Source organism: Bubalus kerabau, chromosome 5 (genome assembly GCF_029407905.1).
Source record: "Bubalus kerabau isolate K-KA32 ecotype Philippines breed swamp buffalo chromosome 5, PCC_UOA_SB_1v2, whole genome shotgun sequence".
Classification (NCBI taxonomy): Eukaryota; Metazoa; Chordata; class Mammalia; order Artiodactyla; family Bovidae; genus Bubalus; species Bubalus kerabau.
The window spans coordinates 119953744-119974320 of record NC_073628.1 but is presented as its reverse complement, the minus strand read 5'-3'; the positions used below and the strand labels follow the sequence as shown (position 1 = coordinate 119974320).

At 41.7% G+C, this 20577-nt stretch overlaps 1 protein-coding gene across 2 annotated transcripts in view; it reads left to right on the top strand.

The window, feature by feature from the left end:
• Positions 1 to 20577, top strand: part of COLGALT2 (collagen beta(1-O)galactosyltransferase 2) — a 122169-nt gene that overhangs the window by 56698 nt on the left and 44894 nt on the right. For both annotated transcript variants that reach the window (XM_055582914.1, XM_055582915.1), the window contains exon 2: positions 18517 to 18627. In XM_055582914.1, the coding sequence (XP_055438889.1) occupies positions 18517 to 18627 (111 nt within the window). The remainder of the gene's footprint in view (positions 1 to 18516; positions 18628 to 20577) is intronic.

The following is a 20577-nucleotide window of genomic DNA, read 5'->3' as shown; positions in this document are numbered from 1 at the left end:
ATTCATTTGGTGGTGCCGGCCAGTGCTATCCAAACTCCACTCCCTTTGTTCTGACTCTCATCCATTCGGGGCACACTGATAACTAGGGGGTGCAGCTCCCTTGTCCCATGGGGACAGCTCAAGAGTCCTGGTTCCCAGAACCCCCGTGAGACATGGAGCCAAGGTCACCCTCCATAGGACATCCCTGGCACTCTTCTCTTTCTGCTCACACTTGTCCTGGGAAATGTTTTTCCTGGGAACACTTCCTAATCCATCATCCTCACCCCTTGTCTGGAGGCCCACTGCTGAAGAATCCATCCCAAGACAGAAAATCTGACCTCAGATTCTTTGCAGCTGTTCTTGACGTGAGGCTATTTCTAGCATTTATTTATCTGACTTAGTTTTGCGTTCTTATGTTTGGCTGCTAAATATTAATGTGTTTGATTACAGGGTACTTCTCCAGACTCCACGGGGATTATTTCATAACATTCACAGTATATGCATCAGATTACCTTCCTCAAGTCTAATAAGATATAAATTGCAAACACATTTCACCCAAAGGGTTTTAGGTAAGGGATTATGTAGCTATATAAAATACTAACAAATCAAATCCAATGCTATATTAAAGGAATAATAAATTATAACCAATTAAAGTTTAAAAAAAAATGTTTGTGTCTCCTTAAATCCAGTGTCTCCATTCATAAGAAAGGCAAAGATCCTTAAGCCTCTCCATTAGAGAGAAGATAACCAAGTTAGCGTAAAGCTTTGAGAAGCATTAAAGAAATCAATCATTGTTAAGTGTCACTTGCTCTTCAAGGCTTTATTCAAAATTATGAGCACTTGGTTGGATATGTTTGTTCCTAAGGCCTGAAGATAAAAGGTGCAGTGACCCCTGGGGGCTCTAAAATGATGTAAATGTCCTGCGGCTGCAGCCATTTGACTAATCACATGGTGTCTATTGATACATCTAGTACTTTGGAGACAAAGCTACAATATACCCTCTACCTTTTGTAAAATATTTCCTTCTGTTTTAAACTTCACTCCAAGTACAATTTCAAAATAAGACTTAGGTGTGGACAGACAATCATCTGAGTCCTGTTGTCTGACTTTGGCTCTCTTATGCTTTTGAGACTTGGGGCATGGTATGTCCCTTCCTGGACCTGATTTTCCTGATCTGTAAAATGGGTTCTAGTTCAGGGCCTGAGTGGTAGTGAGCACTCAGCTGAGGTAGGCCCCTTCCCTGCAGAAGCATAATGAGTAATAAAGGTAGCAGGGACTCATCGAGGCCCCATGTATTTGTGTTAAAAGCCATATGGATCCTGGAAATGTTAGGACCACAGAGTGTTCCTTCCCTCCAACAGTAGTTTTCCATAAAAGAGACTGGAAAAAATACCATCAGAATAAGCCTCCTGTTTGCCTCTGACACCAAAAATAAGAATAAAGTAACTTGAAATGCCTCAAAAATGTGTCTTGGTACTCTTCAGTTTGCATGAGTGAATATAGATTATGAATGTGGATCCAACACCTGCCAAACAGTAGTCCCTGCCTCTTGCCCCCTCCCACCCCCTGGAAAGAAACCCCAAATAAGCCATGTAGGGAGGCCAGACTTACAACTTTGCAAAGCAGGTAAATTCAAGGCAAACATTTCCTCTCTCTCTCCTGAGCTGACCAAGTATGTTATTCCTGGAACCAAGACAACAGGTATTGGGTACTAGCAATGGTCTGGGCAGAAAGTTTTCATCAGCAGGAGCCAAGTTCTCATTCTGGGTGACTCTGTGGGAAAAAAACAGCCTTGAAGTCAACTGGCAAATCAGACACTTCCTGTCTGTTCATGTTTCTAGCCTAACTGTTTCAATAAGGAAAAAGGTTGAAAGCTTATGAAAAAATCAAAATGGTTAATATGAGTTTCATATTATTCTATTTGCTGCTTCTTTTGCTTGCATGATAGACATGGTAGACATGCAGATACAGAAACGAGGCTTTTATTTTGTCATCAATTTATGTGAACACTAATTCATTCTTTTAGTCATTCAACAAGCACATCTGTTTATTTATTATGCAGAAGGCAGATTTTGAGTGAGAAAGTTTGTAAATGTGGTCTAAGAAGTATAAATGAACTTATGAAGAAAATGGGTCAGAATGTTAGAAATCACTCCTTCCCAGAAAACCCATCATGTATGGCAGCCATCCTGTGCATGAAAATGGAATAAAGTGAACCAGCACTTTGTATGTATTTTCAGCATTTCCTTTGAGGAATTCAAAGAATAGACTCTTGCTAAAGGCAATACCTGTCACAATCAAGCAAAATATATTATTTCAGATAATTATTCATCAGCTTATCTTTTCCAGCAGGGGAAGATGCTGAGGACCCAGTGAAGTGGGACACACATCTTCACTGCTTCCTGCGCTTATCCCCTTCCTGAGGGACAGCTGTGTCATCCCTAACATCAGCAGCCATCTCAGTCCTTTGATCTGTAACTCCTAGACCAAAATTACAAACATGTCATACTGTTTCATGCCTCTCTGCCTCCACGTGTACTGTCCCTCCATCTGGAATGTTCTGTCTACCTTCCACCTCCCTCTAGATACCTGCTCATTCTTCAAATCCCTGCCTTCTCATCCTTTGCCTCCTCCCGCAGCTTACCAGCCACTTTCTCCTCTTTGGCACTTGGAGACGTTGCCATCCATCCACCACTGCAGATGTCACGCCCAGTTACAGTTATTTATTTGTACATATCATCCCTGATTTATGTTGGGATTACATCCCAGTAAGCTTACTGTAAATTGCAAATATTGGACGTTGAAAATGCAGTTAATACACTTAACCTACCATTGTGGCTGAGCCTAGCCTACCTTCAACATGCTCAGAACACCTACATGAACCTACAGTTGGGCAAAATCTTTTAACACAAAACCTACTCGATAATAAAATTTTGAAAGCTTCCCTCGTAGCTCAGTCAGTAAAGAATCTGCCTGCAACATGGGAGACCCGGATTCAATTCCTGGGTCATGAAGATCCCCTGGAGAAGGAAATGGCAACCCCCTGCAGTATTCTTGCCTGGAGAATCCCACAGACGAGAAGCCTAGCAGGCTACAGTCCATGGGGTCCCAAGAGTCAGACACGACTTAGTGACTAAACCACCACCACCACGTGTAACTTATTGAATGCTGTACTGAAAGTGAAAAGCAGAATGGCTGTCTCTGTACAGAATGGCTCTCAGTGTTTACCTTCCTGATCCCATGGCTTATTGGGAGCTGCAGCTGCCGACCCTGCCCATAACCACTAGAGATTATTTTACAGCTTATCACCAACCCAGGAAGAGATCAACAGATGAAAAGATACTCAACACCGCTCATTCTTAGAGAAATGCACATCAAAACTACAATGAGGTATCACCTCACACCAGTCAGAACGGCCATCATCAGAAAAATCTACAAACAGTAAATGCTGGAGAGGATGTGGAGAAAAGGGATCCCTCTTGCATTGTTGGTAGAAATGTAAATTGGTATAGCCAGTATAGAGAACAGTATGGAGGTTCTTTAAAAAAACTAAAAATTCAGAATTTGAAGTATGGTTTCTATGGAATGGGAAATGCTTTAAAGTGAAAGTGAAGTTGCTCAGTCGTGTCAGACTCTTTGCGACCCCATGGACTGTAGTTTACCAGGCTTCTCTGTCCATGGGATTCTCCAGGCAAGAATACTGGAGTGGGTTACCATTTCCTTCTCCAGGGGATCTTCCCAACCCAGGGATCGAACCCGGGTCTCCTGCATTGGAGGCAGACGTTTTAACCTCCGAGCCACCTTAGCACCATCATAAATTTGCGCCATTGTTCAGTCAGAAACCATCTGCACACCTCTGTTTTTCATTAAACTGTCTTGTTTTCCAGCACGTGCTGTGTTGTTGGCACAGAGGAGGTGCTTAGGAGATACGTAGGTGTCTGTTGCACTGAGAGCAGTATACAGGTGTGTTTACATTGCTTATTGGAAGTTTAATGGGAAACGAATCATTCAACAAATATTTGTTGTGCACCTACTACGTGCCAGGCCTCTCTGAAATGCTAGGCATAGGGCAGTGACCGGAGCAAACAAATGACCTGCCGTCACAGTACTTAAAATCTTCGTCTCAAATTGATGGTCGTGGGCTCAGCTAAAAATTCAATTACTGGGGAAGAAGAGGAAAAACTGATACTGAGACAATTAGTAGTCTTTGCCACACTGTTCTTTGCATTTTTCTGTGTGTAATGGACATGTGACCGATAGGGCCCACGTGGGGTCTCATTGATAAGATGGCTCATTATGTCCACCTGGCAAACGAAGAATAAGATCACAGTGATCCGTGAGACTGACCAAATTGCCCAAATGACATTCTGTTTTCTCACTGGCATCTGTCTTCTCAAAGCTGCAAGACCACCAGATTCCAGACCTCCAGCTACGTGACCACAGGACTCAACTATAGGCTAAAACGTAACCATCCCTTCAGAGAATTTTTCACTGGTGGGGTATAAGAAGGACCCTGTCAGGAAGGGAGACTGCTAGTTCTCCTTAAGAGGCAGTCACCCTATCTTTGCCCTCTAATAAATTTCCCTTTTCTTGCCTGACTGCCCAGCTCACTCTCTTTTTCTCTGCACTCGCTTTACAGTGACTTTTTTGATGGTTAAAAAATAGTAGACTGTGGTAATTCTGGTTTCTTTAACTTAAATGCCAATGTTGAATTTTATCATGCATCTTAAGAGCCTGTTGAATAGGCTGTCTTATTTCTTATTTGGACTTCCCTGTTGCCTCAGATAGTAAAGAATCTGCCTACAATGCCAGAGGGCCGGGTTCAGTCCCTGGGTTGGGAAGATTCCCTGGAGATGGGAATGGCAACTCACTCCAGTATTCTTGCCTAGAGAATCCCATGGACAGAGGAGCCTGGCAGACTATGGTCCATGAGGTTGCAAAGAGTTGGACACGACTGAACAACTACCACTTTCACTTTCTTATTTGAGTGAGTGTGTGTGTGTGTGTGTGTGTGTGTGTGTGTGTTGGGGATGGTTAGGGAGAGGCCAGATCTCAAAATAAGCTATTGAAAACTCCAGGTGCTGTTGTCTCCTCCCAATAACCCACTGTTAGGTATGAACAGCAGGTGTTATTATTGCATTTTACAGGTGGAAAAATTAGAGCTCAAGTAAATTCTTAAAGATGAGAGAGCTAATAGGCAGAAGAGCCATGTCTTCTGACTTGATACTTTTATATTTGGTTAAGGATGTGGTTAGTTATATAATCTGGCAAGTAACTCCGGCTCACTGGGTGACTGAAATATTTACTGTTGTTTTCAACTGCAGTCGTCTCTAGAAATGAATCAAAGTAAACCTTTCTGTACAGAACACGGCCCCTTCTTTCAGCGTCCTTGTGATCCTCCATGCAAATGCCCGCCTTTCCTTTACATGTTTTGCCCAGATCAGCCAGTGTTCCTCTTCACACGGAGACTGGATACTGATGCTGAGATCTCCCACTGTGCTTTGTTGAGCCCACCCAGTCCTTGGGCTGGGACTTTCTCTGTGGTCACCCTAGCTCCAGTTCCTCATGACGCGATGTTTAATGGCTCTGTGTTTGGCCAGCGCATTTCCCCACCGGGGCTGAGGACCAACAGTTTATATCGACAGCCTCTCCTAGCTCCTTGGCTGAGAACTGACCCTCCTTGCATGCTGGTGACTGCATCATCTTCTTGGGTTGCATATGTTCCTGTCATTTACAGTCAGGACATTCACATAGCAGAGTAAAGGGTCTCATTTGTTGCATTGGAACAGAAAACTGAGGGTTTCAGAAATTAAGAAAAATACTTATCAGTGATGAAGTGGAAGTGAAAAGAGAGCAAGCTTTGGGAGAGAGTCTCTAATCTCAGGCTCCTCACCCTGTAAAATGAGGATATACCTACCTTGAGAATTACAGTAGGGGTTAGAGATATAGATAGGAAATGTCCAGCTTAGTGCCCAGAACATAGTGGATTCTCCAAAAATCAGAGAGAATAAAATAAAATCTATTTTCTTCACTTTCCATAATAATCAAAATTTGGGCAACAATCCCAAGGAAAATGAAAATACATGTTCATACAAAAACTTGTACATGAAAGTTCATAGCATTGTTCCTAATAGCTAAAAAGTGAAACAACAAACCTCCATTAAGTGGTCAATTGATGAACAAAATGTGGTCTATCCATACAGGGAACATTGTTTAGCCATGAAAAGGAATGAAGTACTGATACATGCTACAACATGGATGGACTTTGAAAACATCATGCTCAAGAAAGAAGTCAGATACCAGAAGGCCACAGTTGAATGATTCCATTTCTATACAATCTCCAGAAAATGCAAATCCATAGAGACAGAAAGTAGATGAGTGGTGACCAGGGGCTAGAGAGAGGGAATGATGAGAGGTAGCTGCTAATGGGTACAAGGCTTCTTTTGGGGTGATGAAAATGTTCTGAAATTAGATCATAGTAATGGTTGCATCGGAGAAGGCAATGGCACCCCACTCCAGTACTCTTGCCTGGAAAATCCCATGGACGGAGGAGCCTGGTAGGCTGCAGTCCATGGGGTCGCTAAGAGTCGGACACGACTGAGCGACTTCACTTTCTCTTTTCACTTTCATGCATTGGAGAAGGAAATGGCAGCCCACTCCAGTGTTCTTGCCTGGAGAATCCCAGGGATGGGGGAGCCTGGTGGGCTGCCATCTATGGGGTCACACAGAGTCGGACACGACTGAAGTGACTTAGCATAGCATAGCATAGCAATGGTTGCATAGCTCTATGGACACACTAAAAACCACTGCATTATATACTCTCAAAGGGTGATACTAGGTGTGTGAATTATAGCTCAATAAAGCTGTTATTTACAAACAGGAGCAGGATTAAATATGCCTTAGTTGCTCTGGGAAGAGATGTTGTAGATGGCGTTTGTGCAAGTATACCTGTGTGCTTACGATAAGTTTCCTTGTTTTTTCTTTTTTCTAATAGTGACTCTATTGCTATTAGACTGACTGAGAGAATTATTTAGACCTTACCCAACCCGTGCATGTCAGTCTTTCTTTTCCCTGAAGATGCTTTCTGAGTATGTGGAAGCAGGACAGTGATATTACTGCTATCCTCCCAACCATGCCTGAAATATTTAATTACTGAAATATGTGCCCTGAGCATGTGCAGATGGATGGGCAGTGGTTACTAAGGGCTGAGATAATGTGGTCTTTGTGTTGGGTCCCTTGTTTCCACAGAGCGCCTGCCATGCTGGAATATATTTATGGCATTTCAACCTAACCGGTTAAAACGGGCTTTTATCTCTAAACCTGAATATCTGGCTTTTCTTGGGAAATCTGGGCACACATTCTAGCATGGCAGCAATTGGAGGGCGTCTGCGTGTGTCTCTGCCTTACAGTTCTCCTTTCACGCCCTCAGACCGGGCCCATCTCACTCCTGTATGTAATCTGTGCTCAGCCTTTGTAGGCATTTGGGTTGGACTGGGGAACATCTTCCTGAAATTGCTCATTTAGTCATTCATTAAACTGATGATTAGTGCCTGCTTTACATGGTGAGCTCTATTAGGTGCTGGGATAGTCCTGTCCACAGGGAAGAGACTCAGGTAATGGAGAAAGGCAGAAGCAGTGCAAGAGCAGCTGTGATGTCGGGAGTACGGGCAGGGAATCGACGTGTGGCTGCAGGTCTGGGGCGGGAGGTTCAGGGCTCCTGGCGAGTGTGTCCCTGGATAGGGTGGTATCTTCTCTCTGGTATCATAACTTTAGTTTTTGACCCATTGAAGAACATTTCACTAGTAACTCCATCTCTTCAGGGCATAGCCACAAATTAAGAAAACGTAAATGAATTGGAAAATCCAGCAAGGAAAAGAGGAAATAAAGAGTAGGTGAAAAGGAGTGGGAAGAAGAATAAACAAAGGAGAAAGAAGAAAAACAGGAAAAAGGGTACTTAGACAAATGAGAGACATATTTATCTTGTCTCACATGTTGCCACTGATGCTTTCATGAAATGCCAAGGTTTTTGGCTCCAAGAAAAATTATGCCAAAGGGAACTTCGACAAAGCTTATGTGGAACTAATGAATCTTCCCATTTTTGTTTTATTTCCTGTCATCCTTTCATGTTGAGATGTTCACATTGATTAATCTGCTTGATCAGGCAGAGAATTCCTTCCAGTTTAACAGGTGGGCATCACTGTCTGTGGATGTGTGTGGTGGGGTGTGTGAGCTAGTGTTGGGAGGGGTATCAAAAGGCCTGAAGGAAAAGTTCAGGCTCTAACCCCCACCATTTATATGGCTTCAGCAAGACATAACCTCTCATCCTCAGCCTTCTCATCTACATGTGTGTGTCTGTGTGCTTAGTCGTTCAGTCATGTCTGACTCTTTGTGACCCCATGGACTAAGGCCCACCAGGCTCTTCTGTCCATGGGGATTCTCCAGGCAAGAATACTGGAGTGGGTAGCATATCCCTTCTCCAGGGGAGCTTGCCAACCCAAGTATCGAACTGGGGTTTCCTACATTGCAGGTGGATTCTTTACCAGCTGAGCTCCCAGGGAAGCCCTAACATGGAGAAATAAAAAGAATGTCTATCTTAGCTAAACATGAAGCTCAAAATGGGACAGTGTGTGACATACGGGGGTGAGGGGTTCTTAACACCAAGAGAGGAAAATCTAGCTCACGATGGAAAGTATCAAGAAATGGTCTATTTGTAATATGTCTAATTAAGTTCATTCTGATTTTATTAAAATGATAATGGGCTTTTGAATTCACCATTACCTGGTCAATCTGCAAAATTTAACCATGGCTTCTTCTTGCTCTTTAGGAGTGCAACTGATTACTTGGTTGATTCCATTTCCAGAATTAGCATGTCTTTTTACATCACTCTTACGCAGTCTTTAGATGTAACACCTATGATTGTTTCTGAGACTGAATGGTTCATACTAAGGAAGGACACCAAGAAAATAGAAATATTTATTTGTTGGTGAGGAGGGTTTCATGAGAAGTGAGTTTTCCTGATTAGTTAGTTCATTAGGAAGAATTGTTACTAACTGATTTGGTAGGATCTAGGAGAAGACTGTTGTTGGAAGAAATTCCCAGCTTCCAGTTCATATCTGTATCTGATAGGAAACATAGTCACAGCTAGTCCACCCAGCAGACAGAGTCTAGTTCTTTAAACAACACTACACAGTAGCCAGGAAGCAAGAATCCATTGTCGTATTTTGCCAAGTGGCCAAGCATGTCTCTTCCCACCTTGGCAGGACAGCAGCTGGTGAGCCTGTCCCTGAGAGCAGAGACAGAGATGATGGGACTTGATGACAAGCCCTTTCTTGAAAATGAATTTCACTAGTTGCTTCTAAAAGTGAAATTTTATTTGTAGGTGGAGCTCTTTATTTTCTACACCAATGAGTCTTCCTTGCTGGATGAAAACAATTAAGTTTTCAGGCAATTAAGAAGGCAATTCAGATTTTGAAGTCTGAAGTTGGAAAATTCATTTTTTGCCAGCTTGCTAGTCATGGCATGAATGGTCCAGGTGGTGGCTAACTTTGTTGTTCATTCCATCACAGCTCTCTTGAGCCTCTTGCAGGTTCCAAGACAGCGAAGATCAATTGCTGCACAGCATTGCCTTCCTCCTGCCCCACTGACTGCAGGCCTGTTGCTCTGTAGCATTGGAAGTCTAGACTTTCTGGGGTGGCAGGCAAGCTAAGAACATTCCCTGAGGGTCAGTGCAGAGGGAGGTGATCAGGAGTGCCATGTCCTCAGTGTCCATGTTCCACTTGCAGAGTGGTCCAGTTTGCATCTTTAATTTGGCTCTTTAATTTGGCTCCAGTGGCCCCTCACTTAGTAATGTGAGTTTAGCTCTCACAACCTCAGTAGTTCTTATAAAAAGAAATGAGCCAGTTGCAATTATTTCAAATTGGCTACTTGTTTAGGAGCCAAGATTGAGGAATGAAAACTGACCTTCTAAAACAAGGAGGAAAGTCAGTGTGTTTAGACGTCGCCAAAGAAACTTCAGTTTTATTTTTGGCCGCAGCCAAATAGGAAAACTTGGTCACTCTGAAGACTTGTTTATCTGCTGGTCTGCTGCAGAGGCTCTTGTTTTCCCCTGTAACAGTAACCATGCACCTGCTGGCCTGGGGACTTCATCAGCCAAGAAAATCCCTGTACATGCTGTTGACTGAATTTGCAGTATGCGCGTGCATGCGTACCAAGTTGCTCAATCATGTCCGACTCTTTGTGACCCTTTGGGCTGTAGCCCACCAGGCTCCTCTGTCCATGGGATTCTCCAGGCAAGAATACTGGAGTGCACTGCCATGCCCTCATCTAGGGAATCTTCCTGACCCAGGGATCAAACCCATGTCTCTTACATTTCCTGCATTGGCAGGTGTATTCTTTACCACTGAGCCACCTGGGAAGCTGGCAGTATGTATTTACTGCTGTCCTAATCTGACTTTGAATCCAAGACTCATGGGCCTTTGCTGACACGCACAGGTAGGGAAGAGAAAGAGGCAAGAGGAACTAGAAGCAGAAGCAGAGGAAGCAGACATGCAGCTTGATGGTGAGACGTGACCTAGACTCCCTCCTGAGGCCATATGGATGTTGCCCCTGTATCTGCCAGGTCTTGCATTTCAGGTGCCACCAGCTTCAAAGAAAGCCAGCAAAGACTAATGGACAGAGAGGGGACCAACCATGAGCATCTCAGGAGTATCAGGGCCACGGTTCTCCTGAAGGTGGAGGAGGGAGGTTCCAGTACTCCTGGGACTCCAGGTCGCTCTCCCATGAGGCCTTCAAAGAAAATTTATTGCATGAGGATTGGCACAGCTCAAGAGCTGAGCTCTCCTTGCTATGTCATTGGGAGCCGGAGAGATGATTTAAGATGATTTAATGTGACTCTCTACTCTGGTTGGGAGAATTGAGGCCACGATTGAACAGGCTTTGCGTCCCAGGAGCCTGGTGTTCCAGCCAGTACCTGTTTGTGCCTCATAAACAGTGGTGCTCCAGTCTGATTGGTGAAATCACTAATCGCTGTGTATCACTTTGTCGGTCACCTTTCCAGGGGTATCTTCACATCATTCCTTGCTTTCTTCAAGGAATCCTCTAGCGATGTCCATTACCTCTCGGAGTGCTTTTCTTGATCTCATTGGGGGTAGATGGCAGACTCATCTTCCATGGGACTGGAAGGAGCTGTGGATTTGAGAGAAAGCCTCGGCTTCTCCTGCACACTCTGTGTCCTTGATGGAGAAATCCGTCCAGCTGCAGATTTTTGTGTGTCCTGCAGCTGGTGGAGCTGTAGGACGGGTCAGGCACTACACTGTTACATTTTCTACAGGGCTCTGAAAGCAGAACCTTTAACTCAGGCCTCACATTTCCTCAGGGAGCTTGCATCTGGGCCTTTGCTCTGTCTCTCTCTCTCCAACCCTCTGAAGACACCAGTGCCTGCATGCTTTCATGATTATGTATTCGAACGGAAACACATTTTCATCAGAGGGATTAAAAAGCAGCAGTTAGAAGTGTCTGCCTGGATTTCTGTTTATTTGCTTTCGCCAGGGGAGTGGAGGAACAGGGTGGTGTTCTTGAGGGGGCGGACTGCAAGCCCTCCTCAGTGGCCTGGAGCTGGCCCCTCTGTTCTTCCTTTGGGACAAGGCGGGAGACTGGCCGTGGGCATCAAAGGCAGGTGTGGATGGACCTGCAACCACAGTGGAAGGACTTGCTCATTTCCTCGGAAGCCTGAGAACAAAGAGAATCTGAACAATTGGGGGAAGCAACCATATAGGAAATATTTAAAACTTAATCAGGAGAGTATTCAAAGTCTCTGCCTCTACTTTTTTTTTTTTTTTTTTTAATTTTATTTTATTTTTAAACTTTACATAACTGTATTAGATTTGCCAAATATCAAAATGAATCCGCCACAGGTATACATGTGTTCCCCATCCTGAACCCTCCTCCCTCCTCCCTCCCCATTCCATCCCTCTGGGTCGTCCCAGTGCACCAGCCCCAAGCATCCAGTATCGTGCATCGAACCTGGACTGGCAACTCATTTCATACATGATATTTACATGTTTCAATGCCATTCTCACAAATCTTCCCACCCTCTCCCTCTCCCACAGAGTCCATAAGACTGTTCTATACATCAGTGTCTCTTTTGCTGTCTCGTACACAGGGTTATTGTTACCATCTTTCTAAATTCCATATATATATATTAATTAGACACATCTGTCTTTGCAGATTCCGCACAGCTAATTTCTCAGGATGTTTGGCAGTAGTGGATACTTAGGCAGAGTTCGGAGTTGTTTAGTCTGTACACCAGGAAAGTAAATTTCATACGATGAGACCTTTGTTAAAATAATTAGGAGGAAATGCACCAAGGAGTAGGGAGGGCGAAGAGAACGTCATTCCCATGTAATGCAGAAGCAACAGTCAAGGAAAGAAGTAGATGCTGTCTGAAGTTGCCTACACCGTAAGGCATTTGGGAATAATATGGAATTCCTAAAACTTTTGGCTCGCACTGCAGTCGAGATTTTGGGGGTTGGTTTTGTTTTAACTTACTCTTACCCATAATACTTTGAGTGAAGAAGAATGTGCATTAGAGCAGGTTCTCAGTTTCAGGACTTGCTCTACACGTGCTTCATACCGTGAGATGAGTGGGTTGACAATCCTGGTGCCCTTCCGGGCTATGATGCCGGACGTCGTGCTGGGCCTTGGTGGCTGTGGCTGTGTGTGACTGTGGATGTGGTTTTTGCTGATAAGCTGTACTTCTCAGCACAGCTGCAAGCTGGATGGGGTCCGTGTCTCCCTCCCACATTGCTTCCTGGCCCATTTTCCCACCTGCTTGTACTCCCCCACCTCTGTCCTAACATGCTCACCTGTTGTCCCCCAACACTATCAGCTACACACATCACCTCTCTTCCCTCCAGAAAGTAGAATGTCCAGGTGGGTTTGTGGGTCTCTCCCTCCTACATCTTGTTTCAAAGAAAGGAGCTGGTTCTAATCTGATTTCCAGAAAAGACTTGAAAGTAGATTGAATCGGCCATTGGCATCACCTCCTGATCCTCTATTTTTTGAATAATGCTTTAAATAAGGATAGTTTTCATTCACATATCCATTTTATGAAATAAGATTTTCAAATATTAGTCATACCCCTCTTTCCTTCATTTTTCTATATCTTGTGACATAAGCTACATATCATCATGTTACTTGGTGTTTTACAGAAATTTATTCCCTGTGTAACATGGCCTTTCACTATGCTTTGCTTAACAGTTTTTTTTTTTTTTTTCTCTTGAACATTATTTCTCTTAAAGATTTCTCATCCTCTCTTAGAGATTTCACTTGTTACTTTTGGAGCAGCCGTGACCCCCAAAAGCTCAAGTAGGAAGAATAAAAACCATTATAGATTGGGTTTAACAAAATTCTATGTACTGAATTGCTATAAATGGAAGAAGTGACCACTGTTCACCTCTCTTCATTTGCTCTTGTCAAGACCATGCTCCCAGGGAACCACCACTGCTGATAATGCCAACAGCTTTCCCTCCCCAGTAGGAACTGCTGAATTGCCAATAAAGTATAAATTGCCAATAAAGTATAAGTGAGAGTATATTTTTACTCTCACTTAAGTGTCTCAGATACCTCTATTTTCCCATGACTCTTTCTTTCCCATTGTTCCTCCATTTCTTCCTTCCTTCTTTCCTCCCTTCCATCCTGTTTTAATTTTATTCAGTGTGGTTTTAAAAAATCAGGACTAGTGTTGAATTTTCACTAATGCTTTAGGATTTTTGCAGCATATTCATTGAAAGATAACTGTTCTGTAGTTGTGTCTTTATCAGGTTTAGTTATCACTGTCGCACTTGCATTATTAAAAGGACTTGGAACAAGCCACATAACTATGGAGGTAGCTAATGTTAAGATGGGCTTTCCAGATGGCTCAGTGGTAAAGAATCCGCCTGCCAATGCAGGAGACAAAGGAGATGCAGGTTTGATCCCTGAGTTGGGAAGACCCCCCCAGGAGGAAATGGCAACCCACTCCAGTATTCTTGCCTGGGAATCCCATGGACAGAGGAGCCTGGCAAGCTGCAGTCCATGGGTTGCAGAGTTGAACATGGCTGAGTGTGCACACATGCACACATATTCTTAAGATATCTGGTAGAATTTCCCTATGAAACCATCTGGGTCTAGTGTGAGTTTTTTTGTTTCTTTCTTAATTTCTTCCAAGAAAACTGTTCTCTTTTAAGTTTTACATTTCAACTGGAATCAATTTTGCTAACATGCGTCTTGCTAGGACATCTATTATATCTAGTTTTCAAATTTATTTTTCATTGAGTTATATGAATTAATTGCATATGATTTTTTAAAAAATTCTTTCATGTCAGTCATATTCCCTTCATCTTTGTCTTTTTTTATTTTTAATTTTTGTGTTGTCTGGGTTATATTAACTAGTGATTGTCTTTTGTTGATTTTTTTACTTAAAAAAAGTAACATTTCTTTTGTTTATTAATTCTGCTTTTTCTTTGTTTTCTACCTCATGATTTTCTACTTTCATCTTTATGCCTGTTTGTTTTGTTGCTCTTTCTCTAGCTTTTGGAGTAGGAGTTTAACTCATTAATTTTTATTGATTTAAGGATAAAAAACTGAATTTTCTCTGACCACTACTTTAATTGTATCCCTCAGTTCTGATCTCTAGTGTTTTTATTATTTATCTTTAGAAGTTCTAAAGTTGATTTGTATTTCTTCTTTCCCTTAATAGTTGTTTAATAGAGAGCTTTTAATGGAATTTTGGAGGTTTTATTACTAATTTTTGATTTTATGACGTGATCAGAGAATGCGATAAATATTATTCCAATTTTGTAAAGCTTTCTTCATAGTGTAATTGTTGGTCAATTTTTGTGAATGTTTCATGTGCACTTGAGAAAGAAGTAGAATCTCTATTGTTGTGTTCCGTAGATTCTTTACATATTTACTTTCTCCCCTTTGTACTTTCTTTAACCGAAAGTAGTATATTAAACACTCTTATTATTCTAAAGGTGCTTATTAAAGGTGCTTGCTTTGCCTTTCTATGTATAGGGGTTGGCAAACCACAGCCTGTAGACCTGTTGCCTACTTTCATAAACAAATCTTTACGGGAGCACAATAATGCTCATTCATTCACATGTTATGAATGACTGCTTCACTGCTACAATGACAGTTAAGTAGTTACAACAGAAAATATACAGCCTACCAGCCTAGAATAGTCACTGTCTGGCTTTAAAGAAAAGTTTGCTAACCCCTGTACTATATATAGGTACATGGATATGCACATTTATTATATCATTGATGTGAATGACATTATTTAGCATTATTATTATAATTACAATTTTGCCTTGTTATGTTTAATAATTTTGGCCTGAATTCTACCTTATTTGATGTCAAGATTACAACCCATGCTTTCCTTCTTTCTTTTCCAATTGACTGGCATATCTGTTCATTTTGGGCTGTTCTGAATAACTTTGTTTTCAGTTCAGTTCAGTTCAGTTCAGTTCAGTCGCTCAGTCATGTCCAACTCTTTGCGACCCCATGAATTGCAGCACGCCAGGCCTCCGTGTCCATCACCAACTCCCAGAGTTCACCCAGACTCAAGTCCATCAAGTCAGTGATGCCATCCAGCCATCTCATCCTCTGTCGTCCCCTTCTCCTCCTGCCCCCAATCCCTCCCAGTATCAGAGTCTTTCCAATGAGTCAACTCTTCGCATCAGGTGGCCAAAGTACTGGAGTTTCAGCTTTAGCATCATTCCTTCCAAAGAAATCCCAGGGCTGATCTCCTTCAGAATGGACTAGTTGGATCTCCTTGCAGTCCAAGGGACTCTCAAGACTCTTCTCCAACACCACAGTTCAAAAGCATCAATTCTTCGGCACTCAGCTTTCTTTACAGTCCAACTCTCACATCCATACATGACCACTGGAAAAACCATAGCCTTGACTAGACGAACCTTTGTTGGCAAAGTAATGTCTCTGCTTTTGAATATGCTATCTAGGTTGGACATAACTTTCCTTCCAAGGAGTAAGCGTGTTTTAATTTCATGGCTGCAGTCACCATCTGCAGTGATTTTGGAGCCCAGAAAAATAAAATCTGACACTGTTTCCCCTGTTTCCCCATCTATTTCCCATGAAGCGATGGGACCAGATGCCATGATCTTTGTTTTCTGAATGTTGAGCTTTAAGCCAACTTGTTCACTCTCCTCTTTCACTTTCATCAAGAGGCTTTTTAGTTCCTCTTCACTTTCTGCCATAAGGGTGGTGTCATCTGCATATCTGAGGTTATTGATATTTCTCCCGGCAATCTTGATTCCAGCTTGTGTTTCTTCCAGTCCAGCGTTTCTCATGATGTACTCTGCATAGAAGTTAAATAAGCAGGGTGACAATATACAGCCTTGACGTACTCCTTTTCCTATTTGGAACCAGTCTGTTGTTCCATGTCCAGTTCTAACTGCTGCTTCCTGACCTGCATACAGATTTCTCAAGAGGCAGGTCAGGTGGTCTGGTATTTCCATCTCTTTCAGAATTTTCCAGTTTATTGTGATCCACACAGCCAAAGGCTTTGGCATAGTCAATAAAGCAGAAATAGATGCTTTTCTGGAACTCTCTTGCTTTTTCCATGATCCAGTGGATGTTGGCAATTTGCTCTCTCGTTCCTCTGCCTTTTCTAAAACCAGCTTAAACATCAAGAAGTTCACGGTTCACATATTGCTGAAGCCTGGCTTGGAAAATTTTGAGCATTACTTTACTAGTGTGTGAGATGAGTGCAATTGTGCGGTAGTTTGAGCATTCTTTGGCATTGCCTTTCTTTGGGATTGGAATGAAAACTGACCTTTTCCAGTCCTGTTGGCCACTGCTGAGTTTTCCAAATTTGCTGGCATATTGAGTGCAGCACTTTCACAGCATCATCTTTCAGGATTTGAAATAGCTCAACTGGAATTCCATCACCTCCACTAGCTTTGTTTGTAGTGATGCTTTCTAAGGCCCACTTGACTTCACATTCCAGGATGTCTGGCTCTAGGTCAGTGATCACACCATCGTGATTATCTGATGGTGTGACGTGAAGATCTTTTTTGTACAGTTCTTCTGTGTATTCTTGCCATCTCTTCTTGATATCTTCTTCTTCTGTTAGGTCCATATCATTTCTGTCCTTTATCAAGCCCATCTTTGCATGAAATTTTCCCTTGGTATCTCTAATTTTCTTGAAGAGATCTCTAGTCTTTCCCATTCTGTTGTTTTCCTCTATTGTTTTGCATTGATCGCTGAGGAAGGCTTTCTTATCTCTTTTTGCTATTCTTTGGAACTCTGCATTCAGATGCTTATATCTTTCCTTTTCTCCTTTGCTTTTTGCTTCTCTTCTTTTCACAGCTATTTGTAAGGCCTCCCCAGACAGCCATTTTGCATTTCTTTTCCATGGGGATGGTCTTGATCCCTGTCTCCTGTACAATGTCACAAACCTTATTCCATAGTTCATCAGGCACTCTATCTATCAGATCTAGGCCCTTAAATCTATTTCTCACTTCCTCTGTATAATCATAAGGGATTTGATTTAGGTCATACCTGAATGGTCTAGTGGTTTTCCCTACTTTCTTCAATTTAAGTCTGAATTTGGTAATCAGGAGTTCATGGTCTGAGCCACAGTCAGCTCCTGGTCTTGTTTTTGTTGACTGTATAGAGCTTCTCCATCTTTGGCTGCAAAGAATATAATCAATCTGATTTCAATGTTGACCATCTGGAGATGTCCATGTGTAGAGTCTTCTCTTGTGTTGTTGGAAGAGGGTGTTTGCTATGACCAGTGCATTTTCTTGGCAAAACTCTATTAGTCTTTAGATGCATTATATTATACATAGCATGTGTTTGCTTTGTGACACTGTTTGAAAACATTTATGTTTTAATAAATGACTTAAACTCCTTTTTAAGTGAATCAGTTTGTTAAACTTTCAGGATAGAGCAGAAACCAGTTTACATACATTGTAGACTTCTGAAGGTATTCTATCTTATGAAAGCGATGGTGAAGTTATCCAAAATAAATAAGTGAAGATACCTTGGGCTTTGAATTTTATACTGAAAACTGTTATTGTGATTTTCCCCTCTGTTGTGTGTGTGTGATTAAAGCAGCACTGATTAAAAATTTTGTGGGACTTGAAAATGCAGCTGAATTATTGCTTAAATTGAGAGTTGCTCTTATGAAGTTAAAAGGTAATACCTAAAAATCGGATACCTAAAAATTAAAACAAATGGAAAACTTTCCAAGAATATTAGTTAACTAACCCATTCATTTTACACATATACTGTTTTTTACATCTCTTTTACCGTTGGCCAAGTCCTGCTTAGGGATCTAATGACACAGAGATGGTTGAAAGCCATCTCTCTCGCTTCAGAAATTGTCTAGATTGGAACATGAGGGAGTCATTTTCATGTACACAGTGTCTAGAACTGGCCGTTCTCCTTTCGTTTATCTGGAGTCCTTTGGCTTCCTTCCTTGGTCTTTGGATGACATAATAACTGAACTGTGTGGTGCTTTCTCTCATGCAGGGCGGCCACTGACCACAATGTGGATAATACAACAGAAATACTCAGGGAGTGGCTGAAAAATGTACAGAAAGCCTATCACTATGTGGAGTGGAGGCCTATGGATGAACCTGAGTGAGTAGCAGAGAACATTCTGTGAACTCGTTGTTTACCCTTCCCCCGCCTTAATCAGTTTTCCAGTCACTTAGGTTTCTAATCTTAGAGGCACATGTGATTTTTCATTGTCTTTTGTCTCTGTAACTGATAGTAAGTTACAAAGACCTGCTATTTCTTTCTTTGACAGATCTTTGTATTTCTTTTCCTCTTTGCTCATGCAGGTACCAGCCAAGTTCAGACTCTCATTAGTTTTCAAGTAAATTAACACAGTAGTGTATGTTTTAAAATATTGATATTACTTATTCATACTTTGAGTATTAACCTTTTATACTTGAGGGATCATAGTGAAAAGTTTGTATTATTCTTATATATACCTTGCTTTTTAACCCATCGTAACTTGGTAATTGTACCATAAGTTAAGTTGCCCGCTCAGTTGTGTCCGACTCTTTGTGACCCCGTGAACTGTAGCCCTACCAGGCTCCTCCGTCCATGGGATTCTCCAGGCAAGAATACTGGAGTGGGTTGCCATTTCCTTCTTCAGGGGATCTTCCCGACCCAAGGATCGAACCCAGGTCTCCCACATTGCAGGCAGACGCTTTAACCTCTGAGCCATAGCAAGAGTTAAAGAGTAGCTCATTATTTTTGTGACTGCAGAGTATCCACTGATGGGTGAACCATAATTATTTAATCATCCTCCTACTAATGGACATTGACGCTATTTCCAGTCTTTACCCTCGCAATTTTTTTTTTTTTTCCCTGCACTGCACAGCATGCAGGATTCTAGTTCCGGGACCAGGGATTGAACCTGCGCCCCTGCATTGGCAGTGCAGAGTCTTAATCATTGAATCACAGGGAAGACCCTACTGCAGCAACTTCTTAGTTGCTTTATCTTCAAAATGATACTATATACCACACTGTCAAATCAATCTACCTAAAATATTAATGATGGCCTTTCATTTCTTTGTTGAAAAAACTTCAGTGACTCTCTACTGCCTACAGAATGAAGTTCAAATGCCTGATTTGAAATATTTCATAAATATTTAAAAAATATCCATATCTTTATACCAATATTTCCTAAAAGAAAACTGCCTTATCCAGATGTTACTTTTATTTTCGACCCCGGGCTTTCCTTCCCTTCTCTGTGATAACCTTTATCCCAAATTCTACCTGCTACCAAAGGCTGTGGCTAATCATTCCAGTTACAAATGTCTACCTTCTCTTAACACTTGTATTGCTTATTTCCTGTATCATCTTGTTTGGCACAACAATAAACTTAATGAACATTGACTATCTAATTCATGCATTTTTTCTAAGTTATTTTATTTTTTACACAGGGGCTAAAATGTACAAATACTTTATGTTTCACTCAGTGCTATGTTCCTGTAAGCACTAAATTTATGCTTGTTGAATAAACAAATGAGTGAATGGGAATATGAATAAATATATTTCAAACTTAATACTCTAAATGTTCCCAGGCTACTATAGTTCTAGATTAAGGAATTGTAGAAGTGGGATGAATTGAGCTGCTGAAATTTTTCCCAGGATAAGTCATTTATTGGAAACTGAATATGTATTATAGAAATAATAAATGCTGTTCCAGAACAAAATTTGTTCTTCTAGTCTCTCACTGTATAATATTTTTTATTACATGTACATGTGTATGTATCTACATCTATGTCTCAATCTCAGCATATGGTCTATAGATGGAGCAAACCTTAACAATCAAATGTGGACACTGTAAAAGATTCTGAACACTTTTTTGGAGTTACTTATAATGGAATTTGGCCCAGTTAGAGTGGCCCAGAAAAACTCTATGTACCTCTCCCAAATCCTGGTAATTTTCTCCATAGCCAGATTTTGACTAAATATATTGTATGCCAAGGTCAGTGTGAGAAATATCAAAGAAGGTATTTTTAGGGGCAACATATTCAGAAAAAAAAAAGACAGGAATTCCACTGAGTTTTGTAG